The sequence below is a fragment of the Tribolium castaneum genome, chromosome 1, assembly GCF_031307605.1.
Source record: "Tribolium castaneum strain GA2 chromosome 1, icTriCast1.1, whole genome shotgun sequence".
NCBI classification, from domain to species: domain Eukaryota; kingdom Metazoa; phylum Arthropoda; class Insecta; order Coleoptera; family Tenebrionidae; genus Tribolium; species Tribolium castaneum.
The window spans coordinates 710,393-727,830 of record NC_087394.1 but is presented as its reverse complement, the minus strand read 5'-3'; the positions used below and the strand labels follow the sequence as shown (position 1 = coordinate 727,830).

The 17,438-nt window shown below is 31.4% G+C and overlaps 2 protein-coding genes across 9 annotated transcripts; one reads left to right on the top strand and one right to left on the bottom strand.

Moving 5' to 3' along the window:
* The first annotated feature begins 209 nt into the window (after positions 1 to 209).
* Positions 210 to 11,674, top strand: MEP-1. Of its 7 annotated transcripts, XM_064359879.1 has the most exons (9): positions 710 to 1,144; positions 3,266 to 3,340; positions 3,390 to 4,304; positions 4,365 to 4,993; positions 7,022 to 7,516; positions 8,729 to 8,824; positions 8,988 to 9,374; positions 10,641 to 10,980; positions 11,228 to 11,674. In XM_064359879.1, exons 2-9 carry the CDS (start codon positions 3,274 to 3,276, stop codon positions 11,272 to 11,274), a joined length of 2,976 nt encoding a protein of 991 aa, XP_064215949.1. In that variant the 5' UTR covers positions 710 to 1,144; positions 3,266 to 3,273; the 3' UTR covers positions 11,275 to 11,674. The 7 variants fall into 7 exon arrangements, with proteins under 7 accessions (XP_015834288.1, XP_015834286.1, XP_064215949.1 ...); XM_015978802.2 differs by lacking the exon at positions 710 to 1,144 and adding an exon at positions 210 to 348 and having other exon boundaries at positions 3,396 to 4,993; XM_015978800.2 differs by lacking the exon at positions 710 to 1,144 and adding an exon at positions 210 to 348 and having other exon boundaries at positions 3,390 to 4,993.
* A 965-nt stretch (positions 11,675 to 12,639) lies between these two features.
* Positions 12,640 to 15,281, bottom strand: LOC103314894 (uncharacterized). 2 transcript variants are annotated; one of them, XR_010336331.1, is made up of 11 exons: positions 15,137 to 15,281; positions 14,950 to 15,085; positions 14,786 to 14,899; positions 14,462 to 14,736; positions 14,379 to 14,404; positions 13,723 to 14,325; positions 13,549 to 13,678; positions 13,384 to 13,500; positions 13,075 to 13,337; positions 12,988 to 13,025; positions 12,640 to 12,930 (listed from the first exon to the last, which is right to left on the bottom strand). XR_010336331.1 is itself a non-coding variant. In XM_008202104.3 (6 exons), exons 1-6 carry the CDS (start codon positions 13,780 to 13,782, stop codon positions 12,729 to 12,731), a joined length of 810 nt encoding a protein of 269 aa, XP_008200326.1. In that variant the 5' UTR covers positions 13,783 to 13,972; the 3' UTR covers positions 12,640 to 12,728. The 2 variants fall into 2 exon arrangements, 1 of the variants encoding a protein (XP_008200326.1); XM_008202104.3 differs by lacking the exons at positions 14,379 to 14,404; positions 14,462 to 14,736; positions 14,786 to 14,899; positions 14,950 to 15,085; positions 15,137 to 15,281 and having other exon boundaries at positions 13,723 to 13,972.
* Positions 15,282 to 17,438: the final 2,157 nt, after the last annotated feature.

The window sequence follows — 17,438 nt, the reverse complement described above, 5'->3', positions numbered from 1 at the left end:
GTTGGTTGAAATAAATTCAGAGTGCGCCAAACGCCGACACCTCAAGCTTTAACTTTTACTTTATCAAAAGAGCAATAACCTGTGGCTGAGATGCCGTCACTGGCAGAAGCAGCCCTTTACAAATAAAACCGTCCAAATTCTAACAACAAAATGCGTTTTTTCCCCTTTTTTCTTCCAGAATCCGAAGAAGCTCCAGCTGATTTAAATACACGTATCGTGTTCAAAGCACCGAAAAAGAAGAACGAAAATCAACCATCCAAAACCACGAACGTGAAAAAAGTCAAGTCCAAGACTTTGCTATCCTTTGACGAAGAAGAGGACGACGATTGATTTGAGCAAAAAAATTCGGTAAGTAGTATTGTATTGATTTTTTTGCTAAAAATCGGTACAATTTATTTAGTGTAATATAATTTGTTAGAAAGCGCCGAAATGAGAGACACCATCGGGTGTGCGTTAAGAAAAATTTATTAGATATGGAGTATACATGAACAAAATGAGGTTTGGGCGCAACCATTTTTAGAAAGGGGGGTGTCCGCGTCGCACGGGCGGGGTACAAACCAATTATGCAAATAATAATTCAACCCTCGCGCCCTTTTTCAAATAAGGGTTGTTTAAACAATTGAATTGTCGTCGCGTTGCCGAGGCAACAATTGTACTAATGGCGCGCGTTCAAATCAATTTGCCGATTGCTTGAAATTCGGAAAATTCTCGTGTTTTAAACAACAACAAAACGAATTTATTGTTAAATTTTAATGTTGCTTACGTAATGAAAAAATTTTAAGACATCGCGAACAGATCGTCTACGTCACTATTTTCGGTCACGTGACTTACCGTTAGACGCCATATTGGCAGTTTAGTGCAGTGCTAGGGGTTAGTGACGTGAGTTTTGTGTTGTTCTCTCGTGTTTTTTGCCCAAATTAAATGAGGGAATTTTGAGAAAAATGCAAGTTTTCGGCCTTTGATGTGTCGTTGGGTCGTGTTTGCGTGTCGGCGTATTTGAAAATCGCGCGTTGTCAAAGGATTTTGTTCGGGTATTTACGAGTGTGACAGACAACCAACACACACATCAATTGGCGGCGGTGCAGATGGTCGTTGTGGTGCCCATGGACCCATGGCGGGAATCTGACGAATAACTGGGTCTATGGTAAAGATTTCGGCGTGTTATGGGCGGTTTGTGCCCCCATGGGTTAGGTTATGTCAGGGGCCCCCCAAATTTTCCATAGTGGCGGCGTTGGTTGTTGGCAGCATTGCTTGTGTTATCTCCGGAGTGACGGTGGTGGGGTTGGGGAAGTGGCTCTAAATTTGGGGTTATCTTGGGCCCCGCTAGAGGAAGTGACCCCATTTTGGGGGGAAAGGCTGGCTTTGAATTTTATTAATAGCCATTGCCATTTAGAGATGTTTTTTTTCGTTTTGTTCGGTTGGCATTATTGGCCGAATTTAAATACACGTTATTGGTGAATGATACAATTGATTAAACATGTTTTTCACTTATTTTGGCTAGTTTTTGATAAAAATGATAACATTGTGATTGGATTCATTTTCTCGTCTATTTTTATTTCATATTATTTTTATTGAATGGTCAAATGTTAATTAAACCAGTTTTGTCTAACACAAAATTTTATTTAATAGGAAAAAATTGAATAATTGTGAAAAACAAGGAATGGGCGCCATTTTGTTGTGGGAAATTTTATGACAGTTGATGGTTGATCAAATACAGGGTGTACCTAAAAATTTGTAACTATTTTTTATGTCAACAATATACATTGTCTTGCCGTGGCCACAGTTGGCTATGATATAATTTTTCCCGCTTTTATTTTTTTAAACTTTTTTTTTAACAAATCACAAATTAATATACAGGGCGAGTTTCTAGAATTGTGGTTTTATTATGAACCAATAATTAAACAATGTGTTTTTTTTAGAATTTTTCAAAAAATTTTTATAATTAATTATTGAATTTATTAGTAGTTTAGTTGCTGCAAAAACTGTCATTTTTTGTGTCATTTTAGAACAAGCAATACCTACTTAAATATTGTTTTTTACAAAAAAAATGTCACTAGCTTCAAAAATAATAAACGTATAACTTTTGGTGCTTGTAATAATTTTATTAAACACCAGAAATTATAAAATTTCGATTAAATAATAGTTAATTTTAATATTTTTGATATTAATGTTTTTAATTAATGAATTTTAATTATAAAAAAGTATAGAAAAATTAGAGGGTAATTTTAGAAGTTACAAGTTGTTAGAAATGCTAATACGTTTATAAAAATTAATTTGAAGAGAATTACAATTTCTTTTCTCACTTTTATTGATAACTAATACAATGAGTTCAAAAAGTCTTCAGATCAACTCTTGCAGTGAAATTTCAATCTAAATTCCACAGCAAGAGTTGATCTAAAGACTTTTGAACGCCTCGTATAATAGATAAAAAAAGGGAAAAAGATAAAACACAAAATTAAGATTTTACGATTTTTTTTTCTCGAGATTTTTTACGATTGTTAGCCAGAAACGTAAATTTCGTTCAAAAGATGTCCAAAATTAGACCAAAAATTGTGTTCTTTTTTTTTGGAAGTTTAAACACGTTCTTGAGAGGAAAAAGTTTTTTTTTTTTTTTTAGAAAAATGTTAAAACCAACAAAATAACGCCTAATTGCATAAAATTTATTTTGTCTGTTTTATTTGTCAAGTAAACATTACATAATTTGTTATTTTTACTCGACTAGGTTCGTTTTTGAACGAAATTTGGCCAAAAATTTGCCAGAAAAGTACAAACTGGCTTTACTTTTTATTTTCAAGCCTTTCAACACGCTTTTATTGATTAAAGATGCACCTGATCCTACGTTAATTGGTAGAACAGTCTGTTCCATAAAAGCTAATTCACTTTACTAGCTGCATCAAATTATAGTTTGGATCTGCATAATATTATTTATTTCGTAATTTTTCGAGGGTTTATCGGGTGATTGTAAAATAGTTTTTTTTAAATTTATCATTGGAATAAAGTTCTCAGTAGATTATCAGTGCATTCTTAAATCAACTTTTCTGAAAATAAATTAATTACACATTTTCGTTAAGTAAATATCGGTTAATATTTGCTGAAAATTATTATTTTGATTTTTGGAAAATAAAAATTATATGAGTTCACTTTTTTCACAATTAATTTTTTTTTTAATAAATTAGTTACAATATGATAGGATATTTTAAGCGTAATAAAAATAACTCGATGACGCTTCATTCATTTGCCAATTAAAATGTTTAATTTTTGTTAGGTGCATAAATGGATATGGCAGAAGAAGCTGAAATGGGCGAAATTGAAGAAATGCATTCCAAAGAAGACGAAGAAGGTGATTTTCTTCCTCTTCTTATTATTAAAGTTTTTTAATTTTGGTACAGTTACAGCAAGCGATCAATTACTAAACGGAGACTTGTCAGAAGTGGAAAATGGCGAAGAGGAGGAGGAGGAAGAAGAAGAAGAAGAAGACAGTCAAAGTAGCATCAAAAAGGGTCAAACTACTGATGATACAGATTCGATGGATGTAGACGAAGAACAGCAAGAACAACAACAAATCGACTCGCCACCGGACAACAACACAAACAAAAGCGAAAAAGATGACAATACGGAACCGGACGATGGTGAAACGGAAAAGGACGATGACGATGGTGATAGTGTTAAGAGCGATAGTGACTCTAAAACCAGTGATATGATGGAAAATGGTAAAAGTGCCGATGAAGAAGTTCACGAAATTATCGACGATGACGAACCAATCGAATTGAACGATTCGGGTGACGGTGACGGTGATGGTGATGTTATGATAATTGAAGAACCCAAAGAAAATGGTTCAATGGAAGAGGAAAAAAACGAATTGGAAGTGATAGAATTGGACACCACACCAATCAAAAAACACAAAGATTTGACGATTTTAACGCCACGACGAAGTGTCCGTAATTTGAACAAGTCGAAGAGTTACGTTGAGAGTGAAAAGGCACAAAATTCCCACTCTTCGGAGGAGTCGGACATTGAGGAGGTCCTTCCACAGGATCCTCTCGCCATGGGTAACGATAAAATCGAAGTGAAGCGTTCAAAACACTCGAATTCTTCCACGATTGTTGTGAAAGACACGAAACGATTAGTTGAGATCGCGGCCAAAAGTAACTCGAATAATTCGGGTAATAAGAAAGAGCCGACTTTGGTGATTATCGACACGAATTCGATTCTGTCAGGTCGAGGGCCGGTCCCTGTTAATAATAAATCCTCGTCTTCTTCCAACCAATATCCCACTCTTCTCCCAATGGCACTTCCCGCCCAAGGTATGTATCCTCCAAACATGAGGGCTACCATCACTCCAATCCCCCTAAACTCCTCCACAGCCTCCACAACAACACCGCCACCTCCCCCATTAACTAAAGCGCCCTCAACTTGCATAAACCCGGCAGCTTTAGCGCCAGTATTGCCAACACTAACCGACGATATGTTCGTGGTGGAAGCGCCCTCTTTTATCGTACCATACGTATACGAAAAACCGCCAGTTTCTGATTTTAAGGACTTTCTCAAAGAGTTGCGCGATAAACTCACCGAAGACGACGATAAAGAAACGACTAAATCCGATGATGAGGCGGCGGCGCCAACAACAACAAAAGATGATGATTTGTTAGATCCGTTAAAGAAGAATTATTCGTATTTTGATAGTCCGTTAGGGAAGTTTTTTATCGATATTGGTTTTAATCTAGTACAAGAGTTTGTACAAGCCGATATGTTGCGACAACAAAAGAAGAAGCGAGATCGTGAAGGTGGGCAAAATCCAGCAACTAATAAAACAATACATTCATTAATGAAAAATCTCGAGTTTACGAAAGAAAGTAATGAACCGTTCCGAACAACAATGAAGAAATGTGAATTTTGTAATTTTAAAACTGAATCACAGTTGGTGATGGCGTATCATTTGGAGACACCACATACGAAGAATTATGTCTACAAGTGCAATTTTTGTACTTATGAGGTAATTTACGTTAATTATTGCTAAAAAATTGATTGTTTTTGAGTCAAAAATTCAGCTATTTTATCAAACTACATCTGACTGTTGTTTCGGTCGTAAAATGTTAAAAACAACCAGAAAATTGTGTGTTTAAGAACAGTTTTTCTTGAAAAATGTGACTATGACTGAATAATAAATGACCAATTTCGATTGAAATTAATGTGTGGCTTATATTTTCGAGTAAACTTTTCTCAAAATTTGCTCGTTTTTTAAGCCTTTCAGCATGTTATTGTATTTTTTGGTGAAGAAATTGAAAAATCCAAATTACACAATTTTGTTTTTTTTTTGCCAGAAATGTTAAAATTAAGAAGGCTAATGCAAGAATTGTGTTATTTTTAGTAAGAATTGCCATGTTTGTTTTTTTTTTTGAATATTTGAGGTGAAAACTAAATTTCTTTTCGAGGTTTCGTTAAAACTGGCTGAAAAATCACCAGAATATTGATGTTGTTTTATTTTGTTTTACTCGATTTAGATCGTTTTTAATCTAGAAATTTATTTGTTTCATATGATTTTGTTAAATTCTTGATCAATTCAAGCCATAAATACACAAAATTGTTTTCATTTTCAAACCTTTAATTAACACGTTTTTGGATCAGTTTTTTAAATTTCGCTTAAACATACCAAAGAATCACCAAAAATCACATCAATTTACAAAATTTTGTTGCTGAAATATTGAGTTTTTTTGCCTTCTTCGAATATTTAAGCACTTTTTTATTACTAAAGCAGATCGAAATATTAGATGTTATTTTGTCTGTTTCACTCGATTTAGTTCACATTTGAGTGGAATTAAGACAAAATAAGACGAAAAACACATGATTTTTGTTTTCTAATTCTAACATTTTCAACAAGTCTGAAATTAAATGGAAAACATCACCTAATTATATTGGAATTTGTTTTATTTTGCTTTGTTTTGCTCCATTTAATTTAACTCTTGTCAAAAATAAAGCTTTTTCTCAGCATTTTATTGAACTGAAATCGCAGTTTTTTTTTAAGGAATTTTGCTAAAAGAAACTGAAAACTCATGAAATTAAATGGAAAATCACACGGTTTTGTTTTTTTTTTTGATGATTAAGCTTATTTTTTAGCTTATAAACTTTAATTTTTTTTTTAATTATATCAAAATTAATGAAGTCTCAGTTTGGTTCGCTTTATTTAGTTTGTTTTTGCACTACAACCTCATTTATTTTGTTAAAAGTACGTTTAAAATTTCTAAAATTTTTGTTTGTTTCGTTTGCTTAAAGTCATTTTGTTATTTTTTTGGACAATATTTTCTCAAAAATCAGCCAAAAAAATCCACATAATTGTGTTATTTATCCTTTGAACGTGCGTTTGACTTTTTTGTAAGGCTAAATTAAATAAAAAAATCACCAAAGTATGTGAAAAATTACATTATTTTGCCGAATTTGTTTGACTGTTTTCTCAATTTAGTTTTTATTTTGTCTCTTTCAATCGATTTATTTAGTTTTTTTGACATTTTTTTAAAAAAATTAATCAAAAATTAACACAAATTTGTCTTATTTTTGTTTTATTTAGTCTTTTTAGTTAGTTTTACAGTCAGAAACTCAGAAATATTTCGCAAAATTTTATTTAAAAAAAAGCTAAAAGAAATTAGTGAGAAGTTTGGGATTTTCGAGTGATTAAGTAGTTTTTTTTTAATTCTTGCCAAAACAAGCAGAAATCTCTAAATTAAATGGCAATTGATGTTATTTTACTAGTAGTTAGTTTCTCTCTATTTTGTTCGCTGAAGTAGGAACTTATTTTTTGTCAAAATACATCTGGTCTGTTTCATTCAATTTAGCTGTGTTTTTTTTTGGTACAAAATTGCGTCAGAAATAAGCTGGAAAAACTACAAAATTATTTTATTTTTACATTTTCAAGCCTTAAAACACGTGTTTTTGATACATTTTTTTAAATCTCTTCTTCAACTGACCAAAAGTCATTAGAATGTCGCAAGAAATGAAATAGTTTTTATGAAATTTTTGCGATTTTCAGGCTCGCAGCCCCCACGATATCCTCTTCCACATGGAGGCCGAGCACGCAGTCCGCGGTCGGCTCGAACGCGCCCCCTCATTCCATCAGTGCCCGAATTGTCCATTTGAGGACAATCAAAAGGGTAAATTATCGCGTCATCTGGTGGCATGTATGCGTAAATTCAAACCGGAACGAAATTTGGATCCGCCAATTGATTGGGAACCACCAGCGAAAATACCGAGAGTGCCTAAGGCCCGTCAGGGAATCAATGTGTCCGCATATCAAGCGATGAAATCGTCACAATTGCAATTTTTGTCCAAGATGCAATTATTGAATACGAATTCATCGTCAACATCGCAAGCCTTACATCGTGGTAGAGGAAGACCATCGTTGGGTTCAACATCCATTAAACAATCAATGATCAGGCCTTCGGGAATGGTTTATAAACAAACGATGAGCGGTGGATCGGTTTTGGTGCCGACTAATTATCAAGTCAGCGGAAATCAGGTGTATCAGGTGATTACGGTTTGCGTAATCTTTTTTTAATTTTTTAAATTAGATAAATATATTTAAAAGAGAGTGAGCTAAAGTGAAAATTTAGTTTAGTGGAAAAGTAAAAGATAAATGAAGTAGAGAAAAAAAACAATAAAGGAAAGGAAAAGTATGAGATTTTTTGAAGCGTTTTTAAAGAAAAAATTTCGATATTGTGAAATTATTTAAGACAGAATTTTTAAAATTGCAATAATAACTGATAAAAGACAGAATTTTAATTTTTTTAGTAAGTTTTTTTGTTATATATTTTTTAATTATTGAACAATATATAATTTTTTTTCGTTTTTAAAATGAGTAAAGAATTAGAACTATATTTTCAAAAATTCTGGCATTTTTTGAGCCTTTAAGAGCATGTATTAAGATAAAAATTTAGTTTTTGTAAAGATTTCGCTAAACTGAACTAAAAAAATCACTAAATTTGGTAAAAATTACAAAAAAACAAATTTTTGTTAATGTTACAACCTGTTGATGTTTCGATTTTTTTTAAGAGATCAGAATGAAACAGAATTGTGTACACGGTATTTCAAGATTAAAAAAAGATTTTATCAAAAATAAATTAAAAAACCGTGTGCATATTGAAAATTCCTTTTCGCAGAATTTTGTTAAATTTTGAATTTTGGTTTTACAAAAAAAACTTTCATTGATGTTACTTTGTATTCAGATAAAATACATTAAACAATCTCGCATTTATGTGAAATGTTACGTTATTTTAGATTATTTCAAACGTTTTTGGCAGTTTTTTTATTCACAAATTTTCATTACGAAATCGAAAAATTGGACAATTCATTCTAAAATGTTTATTATTCATTTTTTCTTTTGCGAGCAATTAAGCAGTTAAACTAATTTCTTAGTTTTCTTAAATTTTGCTAAAAAATTTCGGACAAAAACGCAATTATCTTGAGGGAAAGCAATTTTTTTAACAAAATTTTCGTCAGAGATTTTACTAAAAAACAACTTAGTAACAACTTAGTTCGGAAATGATGTAATATCAGCCAAAAACGCAATTATTTTAAGAGAACAGCAATAAATAGTTTTTTTATTTTGCTTCATTAATTTTTTTTTCGTATATAAAATTTCGCTTTGGCTCGCTCCAAACCACTGAAGGGCACTGTAGTTTAAAAGAAAAAAAAATCGATCTGAGTAGTGTGTTTGTAAGTAAGCTAGAATGTGTGTTAGGTGGTGGGTGGACAGGAGTTGGGTGGTCGACTAGGTCATCCTGGTATGGCTTTTGTCCCCAACATACCTTCCGCCTCTAGCACAGTCACGATTCAGGTATGCCACATACCCTCTCACACCCTCTCAGCTTTGTTTTTGTTTTTTTATTGTTGTTGTTTGATGAAAATACTTGTAATAACACACTGCATTCTTGTGTTAATTTGCTCATGAAAAAAAAAATTGGACCGTTTTATAATTGTTTGTTATGATGTTCCAACAGAACCAATCAAAGAACAAGTCTGTCCATCAGCCAAGCATTTCGATAACACCACTACCTCGCGCCTCCGCCTCTCCCAATTCAAATCTGACATCCAAACCGGGTGATACGAACTCAAAGAATTCGTTCGTTATTTGTGAGATCTGTGATGGTTACATTAAAGATTTAGAACAATTGAGAAATCACATGCAATGGATACATAAAGTCAAAATACATCCGAAAATGATTTATAATCGGCCGCCTCTCAACTGCCAAAAGTGCCAATTTAGATTTTTCACCGATCAAGGCTTGGAACGACATCTTTTAGGATCGCACGGTTTGGTGACGTCAAGTATGCAAGATGCAGCCAATAAGAGTAAAGATGCTGGAAGGTGTCCGGTGTGTGGACGGGTAAGTTTTTTAAATAATACTCAAAATTGGTAAGAGACGCAAATAATATGTTGGCAAGTTTTTATTTTCTCAATTACGGCAAAACTCTTTGAAAGTGTGGAACTATTTTGGTCTAAACCTATGTAAAATGATGCGAGGAATCGATTGGTGTCGAGAAAAACGCCAAATCTCCAATAATTTTTTAGTTATGAATTTTTTAAAATTTTACAAATTTTTGCTTTTATTTGCAATTTGCCCGAAAACTATTAGTCGGAGAACAATTTTTTTTTTCAAGAAAATAGATAATTTAAAGAGCTTTCGAACGATAATACACTTCATAGGGTTATCTCTGATAGTTCCGGAGTTATTGCTCGGTAAATGTTCCGGGTATCGGAAATCCACCGAAATCTCGACAAAATTGGAAAAATCAAAATCTTAAAAGTCGAAGCAATTCAATATTTTGCACTTTTAACAACTCGATTGGGTTGTAAAGGCACATAAAACTTTGCTAGAACGAATTTAAAAAATATAATTTTTTCATTTTGACCACAAAAAAATCAAAATTTTTCTGAAAAAATCAATAAAGTGAATCGCAAATTAAATATTTTTAGTCAAAAACCCAACAATCTAAAGAATTTCATCAATTTTCCGAGAAATTCATGAGAAAATTGCAAAAATTTCAAACGTTTTTAGCAGTTTTTTTAATCACAAATTCTTATTTTTTTTGTGAATTTTTTCTAAAAGAAACAGAAAAATTGGGAAATTTATTCTAAAATGTTTATTTATTTTCTTCTTTTGGGAGCAGTTAAGCATTTGAACTTTTTTTGTGTAAAACATAAAATGAGTTATCAATTATGTATTTGTCTAGAAATTTTGGGTAAAAATATAAAAAAATTTAAAAGTTAGTATTATACGTAAAATGAGCCATAGAATTCACTGGAATAAACCGTTTGATTCTACGACTTTTAGCTTTCGAGTTATGATTTTTTTTGTTAAAAAATTATGAAATCTTGAAATTTTGGGCAAGAAATTTGAAATTTTAAAAGTTGATATAATTCGTAAAATGAGCTGCAGAACTCACTGGAACAAGCCGTTTTGCTCTTTGACTTTTAGTTTTTGAGTTATGATTTTTTTAGTGTAAAACTTTAAATGTTTTCATTGGGAATTTTTAAAAAAAAGTTTCTAGCGTTAAACGCAAAATTTGTCAAATTTTTCGTTAGTAAAGCTCTTACCTGTTGTGAATAATTATTTTATCACAGTTCCTAATTGAATTTTTTTTTAATACAGGTTTATCAATGGAAATTGTTGAATCACGTGGCCCGTGACCACAGTATGACCCTAAAACCGGCCCATCTTTCATACAAATGCACCGTTTGCACAGCCACCTTTGGCATGTACAAACAATTCGAAAATCATGTTTATTCGGCTCACAGTGTCGTTGCAAAACGTGTAATGGATAAGAAAAACTCATCATCGAGCAAAAACGATCAAATGATGAAACCATTGAAGATCAACGATGAAATTACGATAATTCCACAACCGGCAAAGGTGGCTGCGAAAGAAGGGAGTCCTTCGTCATCAACAGGGTCAACAAACTCGCGCAATAGCACTCCGAGTACTAGCAAAAGTAGGTAATTTGTGGTTGGTTTAAAACACATCAAGTGTCCGCCGTATTTTTGTTTTAATCTATTGTTAGAATACTCTAGGTCAAGTGAGAATGAGAGCAACAAAAGGTGATCGTAGCACATTTGATTTGTGTGTGAGGAGGAGAAATAAACTGTTTCATTATTTTTTTATTTTGTGTGTACATATGGCGTTTTTTTTCTTTCTTCTCCTGTTTCTTCTGAGTCTTGCCATTCCTGGTTCTTTTGTAGATGCTGATTCCACAAACGCATCAAGTGATGCAAAGGGCGCGGAATAAACAAACAAACAAACGTCTTGTGGTTGGTGTGTGTGAACGGTTATAACTTTAAAAAATAAAATAAATCATGGACCAAGCGGTTTCACTGTGAGACATGCTGTCGTAACATGTATTTGCATAATATTCTCTATTTATTATTGTAAAAAATATAAAGTAAAAAATTTGATTTTCATATGGTATAGGATAGACCGAATCTAAGTAATGTTGCTGCACTTGCAAAGAAGACTAAAGAATAGATTAGAGTTATGATATACATACATGTGTTTCTTTAGTTTTTACTTTATGAAAATAAATGATTTTAATGTTTGTGACATAAACTCTCACATGTTGTATTTATTTTTATATACCATTTTGTTGATTATCAGTTCTCAAATAAACCGTAGTGTTATTCTTTTGAGTATGCCGAGTGGTTTCATTTGACCGGTTATAACCTCTCCAAGGTTCCCAACTCCTAGGCAGAAGACACCTTCACGTATGTATTTTTTTTTTCGAATCGCAAAAGTCGGTTTTTGTGTGTATTTTTTTATTGTGTATACGGTTTTTTTTAGGAGATTTTGGTAAACTTATGGCAAAAATTGCATTATTTTGTCGAATGTTTCTCTTTTTTATACAGAGACTTGATTTTAGCCAAATTGAAATTTCCGAGCGTGTTTTTTTTTTTGACTTCAAACAGACTAAATAACTGTTGTTTTTTTTTAAGTTTTGAGAGTGTTAATTTTTTTCGTCAAGTCCTGTGATTAAGCAACGTGGGATTGGCTCTAGCTTCTCTTAGGTATGTATTTTTTGCGAAATTTTGCGAAAATATGATTCTAGAGTGTTTAACTAAGTTTTTCGCTGAAAATTGGACAGAAAAGTACAAATTTAAATCGAAATTTGAGGTTGTTTTTGCCTTTGTTACAGGTGTAGGCTTATTTTTGAGCAGAGAATTGATGTTTTCTTATTGATATTTTGGCAAAGTACGTCAAAAATATGCATAGGTTTTTTGTACAACTTTTTTTTTAATAGATTTAAGTCTAAAAACTTTTTTTCGGCTGTTTCGTGAATTTATTTGATCAAGAATTTCATATTTTTTTATTGATATAACGCTTTTTTTCCAAGCTTTTTTTTAATTTAACGTTTTTTTTTCTTGCAAAGTCGAAAATGATAGGAAGTTTTAGCAAAAAAATTCAAAACAAAACCTCAGGTATGTTAATAATAATTATAAAAAAATCCGAAAAGAGGACGAAAATTCTTGATTTTAGTAGAAATTTAAGTTGGTTGCATATTTTAAATTTAGGAAAAAAACAACTTACTATTTCCTTATTCTTATAGTTCTTATACTTATTTATCACAAAGGTCATGAAAGTGTTAAAAAAATTCTGATAATTAAATTTAAAAAATTCATTGTTTGATTCCTTGAAAAATACGAACTTATCTAATATCTAACAAGAGACCAAAGTCCAGATTATTTAAATTTATCTAGCAAAAAACGGCTGTTTGTTATAATAAGGCGTTGAAGGTGTGACCGGAGGTGTTCTATTATCCATTGCAGTCCTCAAATTTACGTTCCAAAAATTCCTTTCTTTACTCACAACTCCAAATTGTTGATTATACAAACTGGGAGATGCAGGCACTGTAACTCGAGGAATCCGTCTGTCTGTTGACTTGTTATAAATACTAGAATTTTACCCAAAAATTAAGAAAAAAATCGAACACCAACGTGAAAAAACTTACGGTATAATTCCTCCGAACGTATTTGCATAAGGACCACCCTAAAATATTAAAAAAAGTAAATATTTAATTATTTTTTCTGAAAACTACCTCTCTTAAAATTTTGGCGTTTTTGAACGTCCTCCAGGCCACAAAAACGTTAACAAACCACAAAACAAATCCACGGGCTGCTATCACCAAAACTGGGATAAATGTGTTAATACAAATTTCTTGGCCAAAATAATAGAGGCAATTTTGTTCATAATCACAGCCAAGTAAAATAACAAAAATTAAATCGACAAATGAAATTAAAAATGTGATAATTGCCCAGTCTTTGAATAAAATTGGCACATTTAATCCACGATTTTTCAACACTGAAAAAAATAATTAATTGAAAAAATTTAACAAAGTTTTTGCTACCGCTGAGTTGGCAACACGATGCAATCACCCAAACTGTGCTCAAAATGATATAAAAACACATAAAAACCAGAAAAGCGGTCGGTTTTATGATCACACTGTGTGGAAGTTTGGCATCCTCTAAAAAATTATTTAAAAAAATTTGTACTTCATTATTATCTCACTAACTGTATAAGAAGAAATAATAAACCCGCCAGTTAAATTTCTCAATGTAAGTCTCAGGTGGGGCAGGAAGTGTGTTTATACTGTACTCTATTATACACAACAATGACATAATAAACCATGTTAAACCTTGGACCTAAAATTTTTTTTTAAATAAATTAAATGACAAAATGTACTCACAATGCCCAAAAATGAGGCCGTTTTCCCCAAAGTGATTTGTTCCTGGGTTATACGAGCCATCTTGCAATCACTTAGAGATTAAAACTGATTGATTTCTAAGTTTTAGAGCTGATAACGTGTTAATTGTTGTGATTGATTGTGATTTTAAAATAGTATTTTATGATACGAGTTTTTTTGTGGCACGAATGGTTTTGGAGCACGACGAAGGAGTGAAATCAAAGTAGAAAAAATTATTAATTTATATTATTTGATCTGTTGAAATACAGGAAACATTGAAGAAAGTCAAAAAAAATGGTAAATATTTATTATAATAAACTTGTTTAAAATGAAGTGATAACGATTAAATAACTACTCACAACGTAATAATATCGTGTCAAAATCAAATAATTGCTACTGATAAATGATAAAACTGATAAGAGATAACAGGTGTAAATGCAGAAAGTGAGTCAAGTGAAAAATATTTAATAGACGTACGAAAAACGCTGTTGATTGTTTTTTTTACTATAAACGAAATTTGTATTTGTATTCCAGTTTTTGTCAACATTTTGGTTCGTCTTGTTTGGAGATCGCGTCAAAGTTGGTCGAGGGATTTGTGGGTCTTTCCTGAAATTATTTGCAATTAAATATTTTCGCCGATTTTTGAGTTAAAGACGTACAAAAAGTCACGATTTCGGTGCATTTCCTGAAATTGAACGCAAAAATTTAATTAAAAAAAAGAGTGAAAAGTGAGCTAACTCACAATTTTGGCTTTTCTGATGATTCCGTAAAAAATGTAAATAAAAATAACATTAATAATCCATAAAACGAATCCTTTTGCTGCCACAACCAGGACTGTGATTGTCGTATTTGTGCAAAGTGCTTCCAAAAGTGGGTTTTTTGGTTCAAGGAAACATGTTTTCTCATAATCAACTCCCAGAAGTATCACAAGTAAAAAATCAATGAACGAGATTAGAATTGTGTTCACTTCCCAATACTTTAAGACATTTAAAAATCTAGAATCGTTTAGGTTAATTACTGAAAAAATGAGTGTTATTATAGTTTTGTGGAATTTTTGATTTTTTACGTCGTAACTCATAAATTGAGAGTCCAATCCAAATTGAATTCAGGATGAAATAAATCCACATAAATGAGTGGAAAGTGTCGGGGTTTATAATCACATTTTCAATCACTGTTTTTCCTAATTAATTAATTTACAATCTGGATTATTTGACTAAAAAATTAACTTACGGTAAAGGAAGCGACTGTAGAAGAAATTATTAAAATAATCTGCATAACTCGTCGGTATTGTTCCACTCAAGGGATCACTTATTAAATACTCAACTATACATACCAGAGACATGAGAAACCATACTGTTCCTTCTAACTAAAAAAAAATCGTAATTTTTTGGACCAAAATTGCACGAAATTTTTTTACAATTCCTAAGGACGAACCAATTGTGAGTAATTTTTTCTGGACTTTTGTTAGTTCAGACATAGTTTTACCAATGTCAGGTTTTGACTAAAGATCCAATTTTTGATTTAAGCCAGGATTTAGATAAAATTCTTACTGCGTCAAAACATTAGCAATAATTCTGTTGAAATAATAAAGATAAAAGTAAAAAAAGTTTTTGCCTCAAAAATCAATTTTCGAAAGCTAGTTGAAATTTTTGAATGTTTGTACACATTACTCTTATCAAAACTAAAATATTAAAATTTTTTTAGCTAGAAACGGAAAGTTTCTTGTCATTTCTGAGCCAATTCTGTTGCTATATACAGTCACAATCAAAAAGAATGACACCCCTACCAACCACGCTGGATAGCAAAAGTCGGACTAAAATTTTTTAGGTCATAAATTTTCAACAAATAAGACAATCTACAAACTACATAATATCTAATATTGAAAAGATTTATGGCTGCGGTTTTAGGGTGTCAATCTTTTTGATCGTGACTGTACGTTTATAAAGTGCGTTGAAAGTTGCCTTATTGAGCTTTGTAGAATCTTAGGTACAGCTAAAGAAAGCACCTCAAATTTTTTAAAGAACTTCGGCAAAAGTGGACAGTAAAGTCAATTAATTTTTACAGAACATAATTTTTTTAATTATTTGTTTTGTTCATGAAATGCAACGAAATCGTTAATAATCTTTTTAGATCTGTTTTAAGATATTGAAAAAACGTAGCAAATACTCGAAAAATTTTCAACATTTATAAAAAATATCGTTTTTTTCGTAAAATAAATTTTTATTGACAGGCATCATACAATCAATAAGATTTTTATTCGATAGTTTAGGTTTAATTAGAAAATAGAATGACAATGTAAACTTGTCATTTTATATCTGAAAACAAAAAGAATTTTTATTAATCGCAAAAATAATTTATGCTGTTTTTGAATTAATTAGTGTTTAAAAAATCATTAAAATATAAGTACTTATTGGGTAATATATTTTTTATAGTTTTAATTGAAAATCTAAAATTTTTTCATGGCCTACTATAAAGAAAAAGCGAAATGTTATGTTTTTTTTAAATATTTAAAATTAAATTATTACACAAATACACATACAAAATAATTCATTAAATATTTATAAAATGGTTTTATTAATAAAAAAATATATAATAAGGGCGCTTACAATATTAAATTCAGTTCTGGTTAATTAGTACACCATTTACATCATTATTGTATGTTACAGACCGATCGAAAGTTAGATTTTCATATTTTTTACTACATCTACAAGTAAAACAAAGTTTCATGAACGCTTTATAATCACTATCGCAAAAGAAAACATAGATTAGGTTAATTATAGGATTTGAATACACCAACAAACACAACAAAATAGTGCCAATAATTGAATTCGTGTCAAAAGTATGAAGTATTAAAAAAACATAAAATCCCACAACGGGACACATTGAAAGAAAGAAAATGTTTGGAACGACTAATCCAATATTACTCGACTTGTAATTAACCAATTTCCTTTTCTTGACGCAATGGACAATGTTCATAAAAATTAAAAATAACATTACAATTGCTGCAATCCCAGTAATAAAAAACACAATGCAAAAAACCGCATATTCATGAGAGAGACATAAAGACACCGTTAAAAATGGAACAACCGCTGTTAGTAAAAAAACAGCAACAAAAATAAATTTACAAATGTAACTAAAACGTTGGTACTTGTTCTCGTGATAAAGCTTGATGTTACTATCACAGATTAAAAGGACTAGAACCACACACAAGGCGAGAAAAGCACTGACATTGATTTGTAAAAAAGTACAGAAAATTCGATTACTCCAAGTATAGGTATTGACAATTCGTGCTGCCAAAGGTGTAGCTAGCAAAATAACAACTTGCAAAATATTGTAAACCAGGAAAATTAAGTTAGTTGTGACTTCTCGTAGCTTCTTATATCTGACAATGGTGAAAATAACAAAGGCGTTGGCTAGTAAAGACAACAAGGCCACAACGGTCAATGACTCGACTAAAATTTGCTTGTAAGTTTCGTCTGAAAGCTGGTTGGGATCCCTCATCTAAAAAAAAAACAATTTTTGATAGACATTTTATTAAATTCAACTTGAACACTCACCGTTTTTTCGATGGGAGAGGTTTAGCAGCTAAGACCAGCTGTTGTTGAGTAAATTATATTTAGGTTGAGGCTTCGATTTGCGCGGACATTTTCAGATGACTCATTAAACATTTTATCAAATGTGGTCAATAAGCAAGTGATAATTAATAAATAATAATAAGT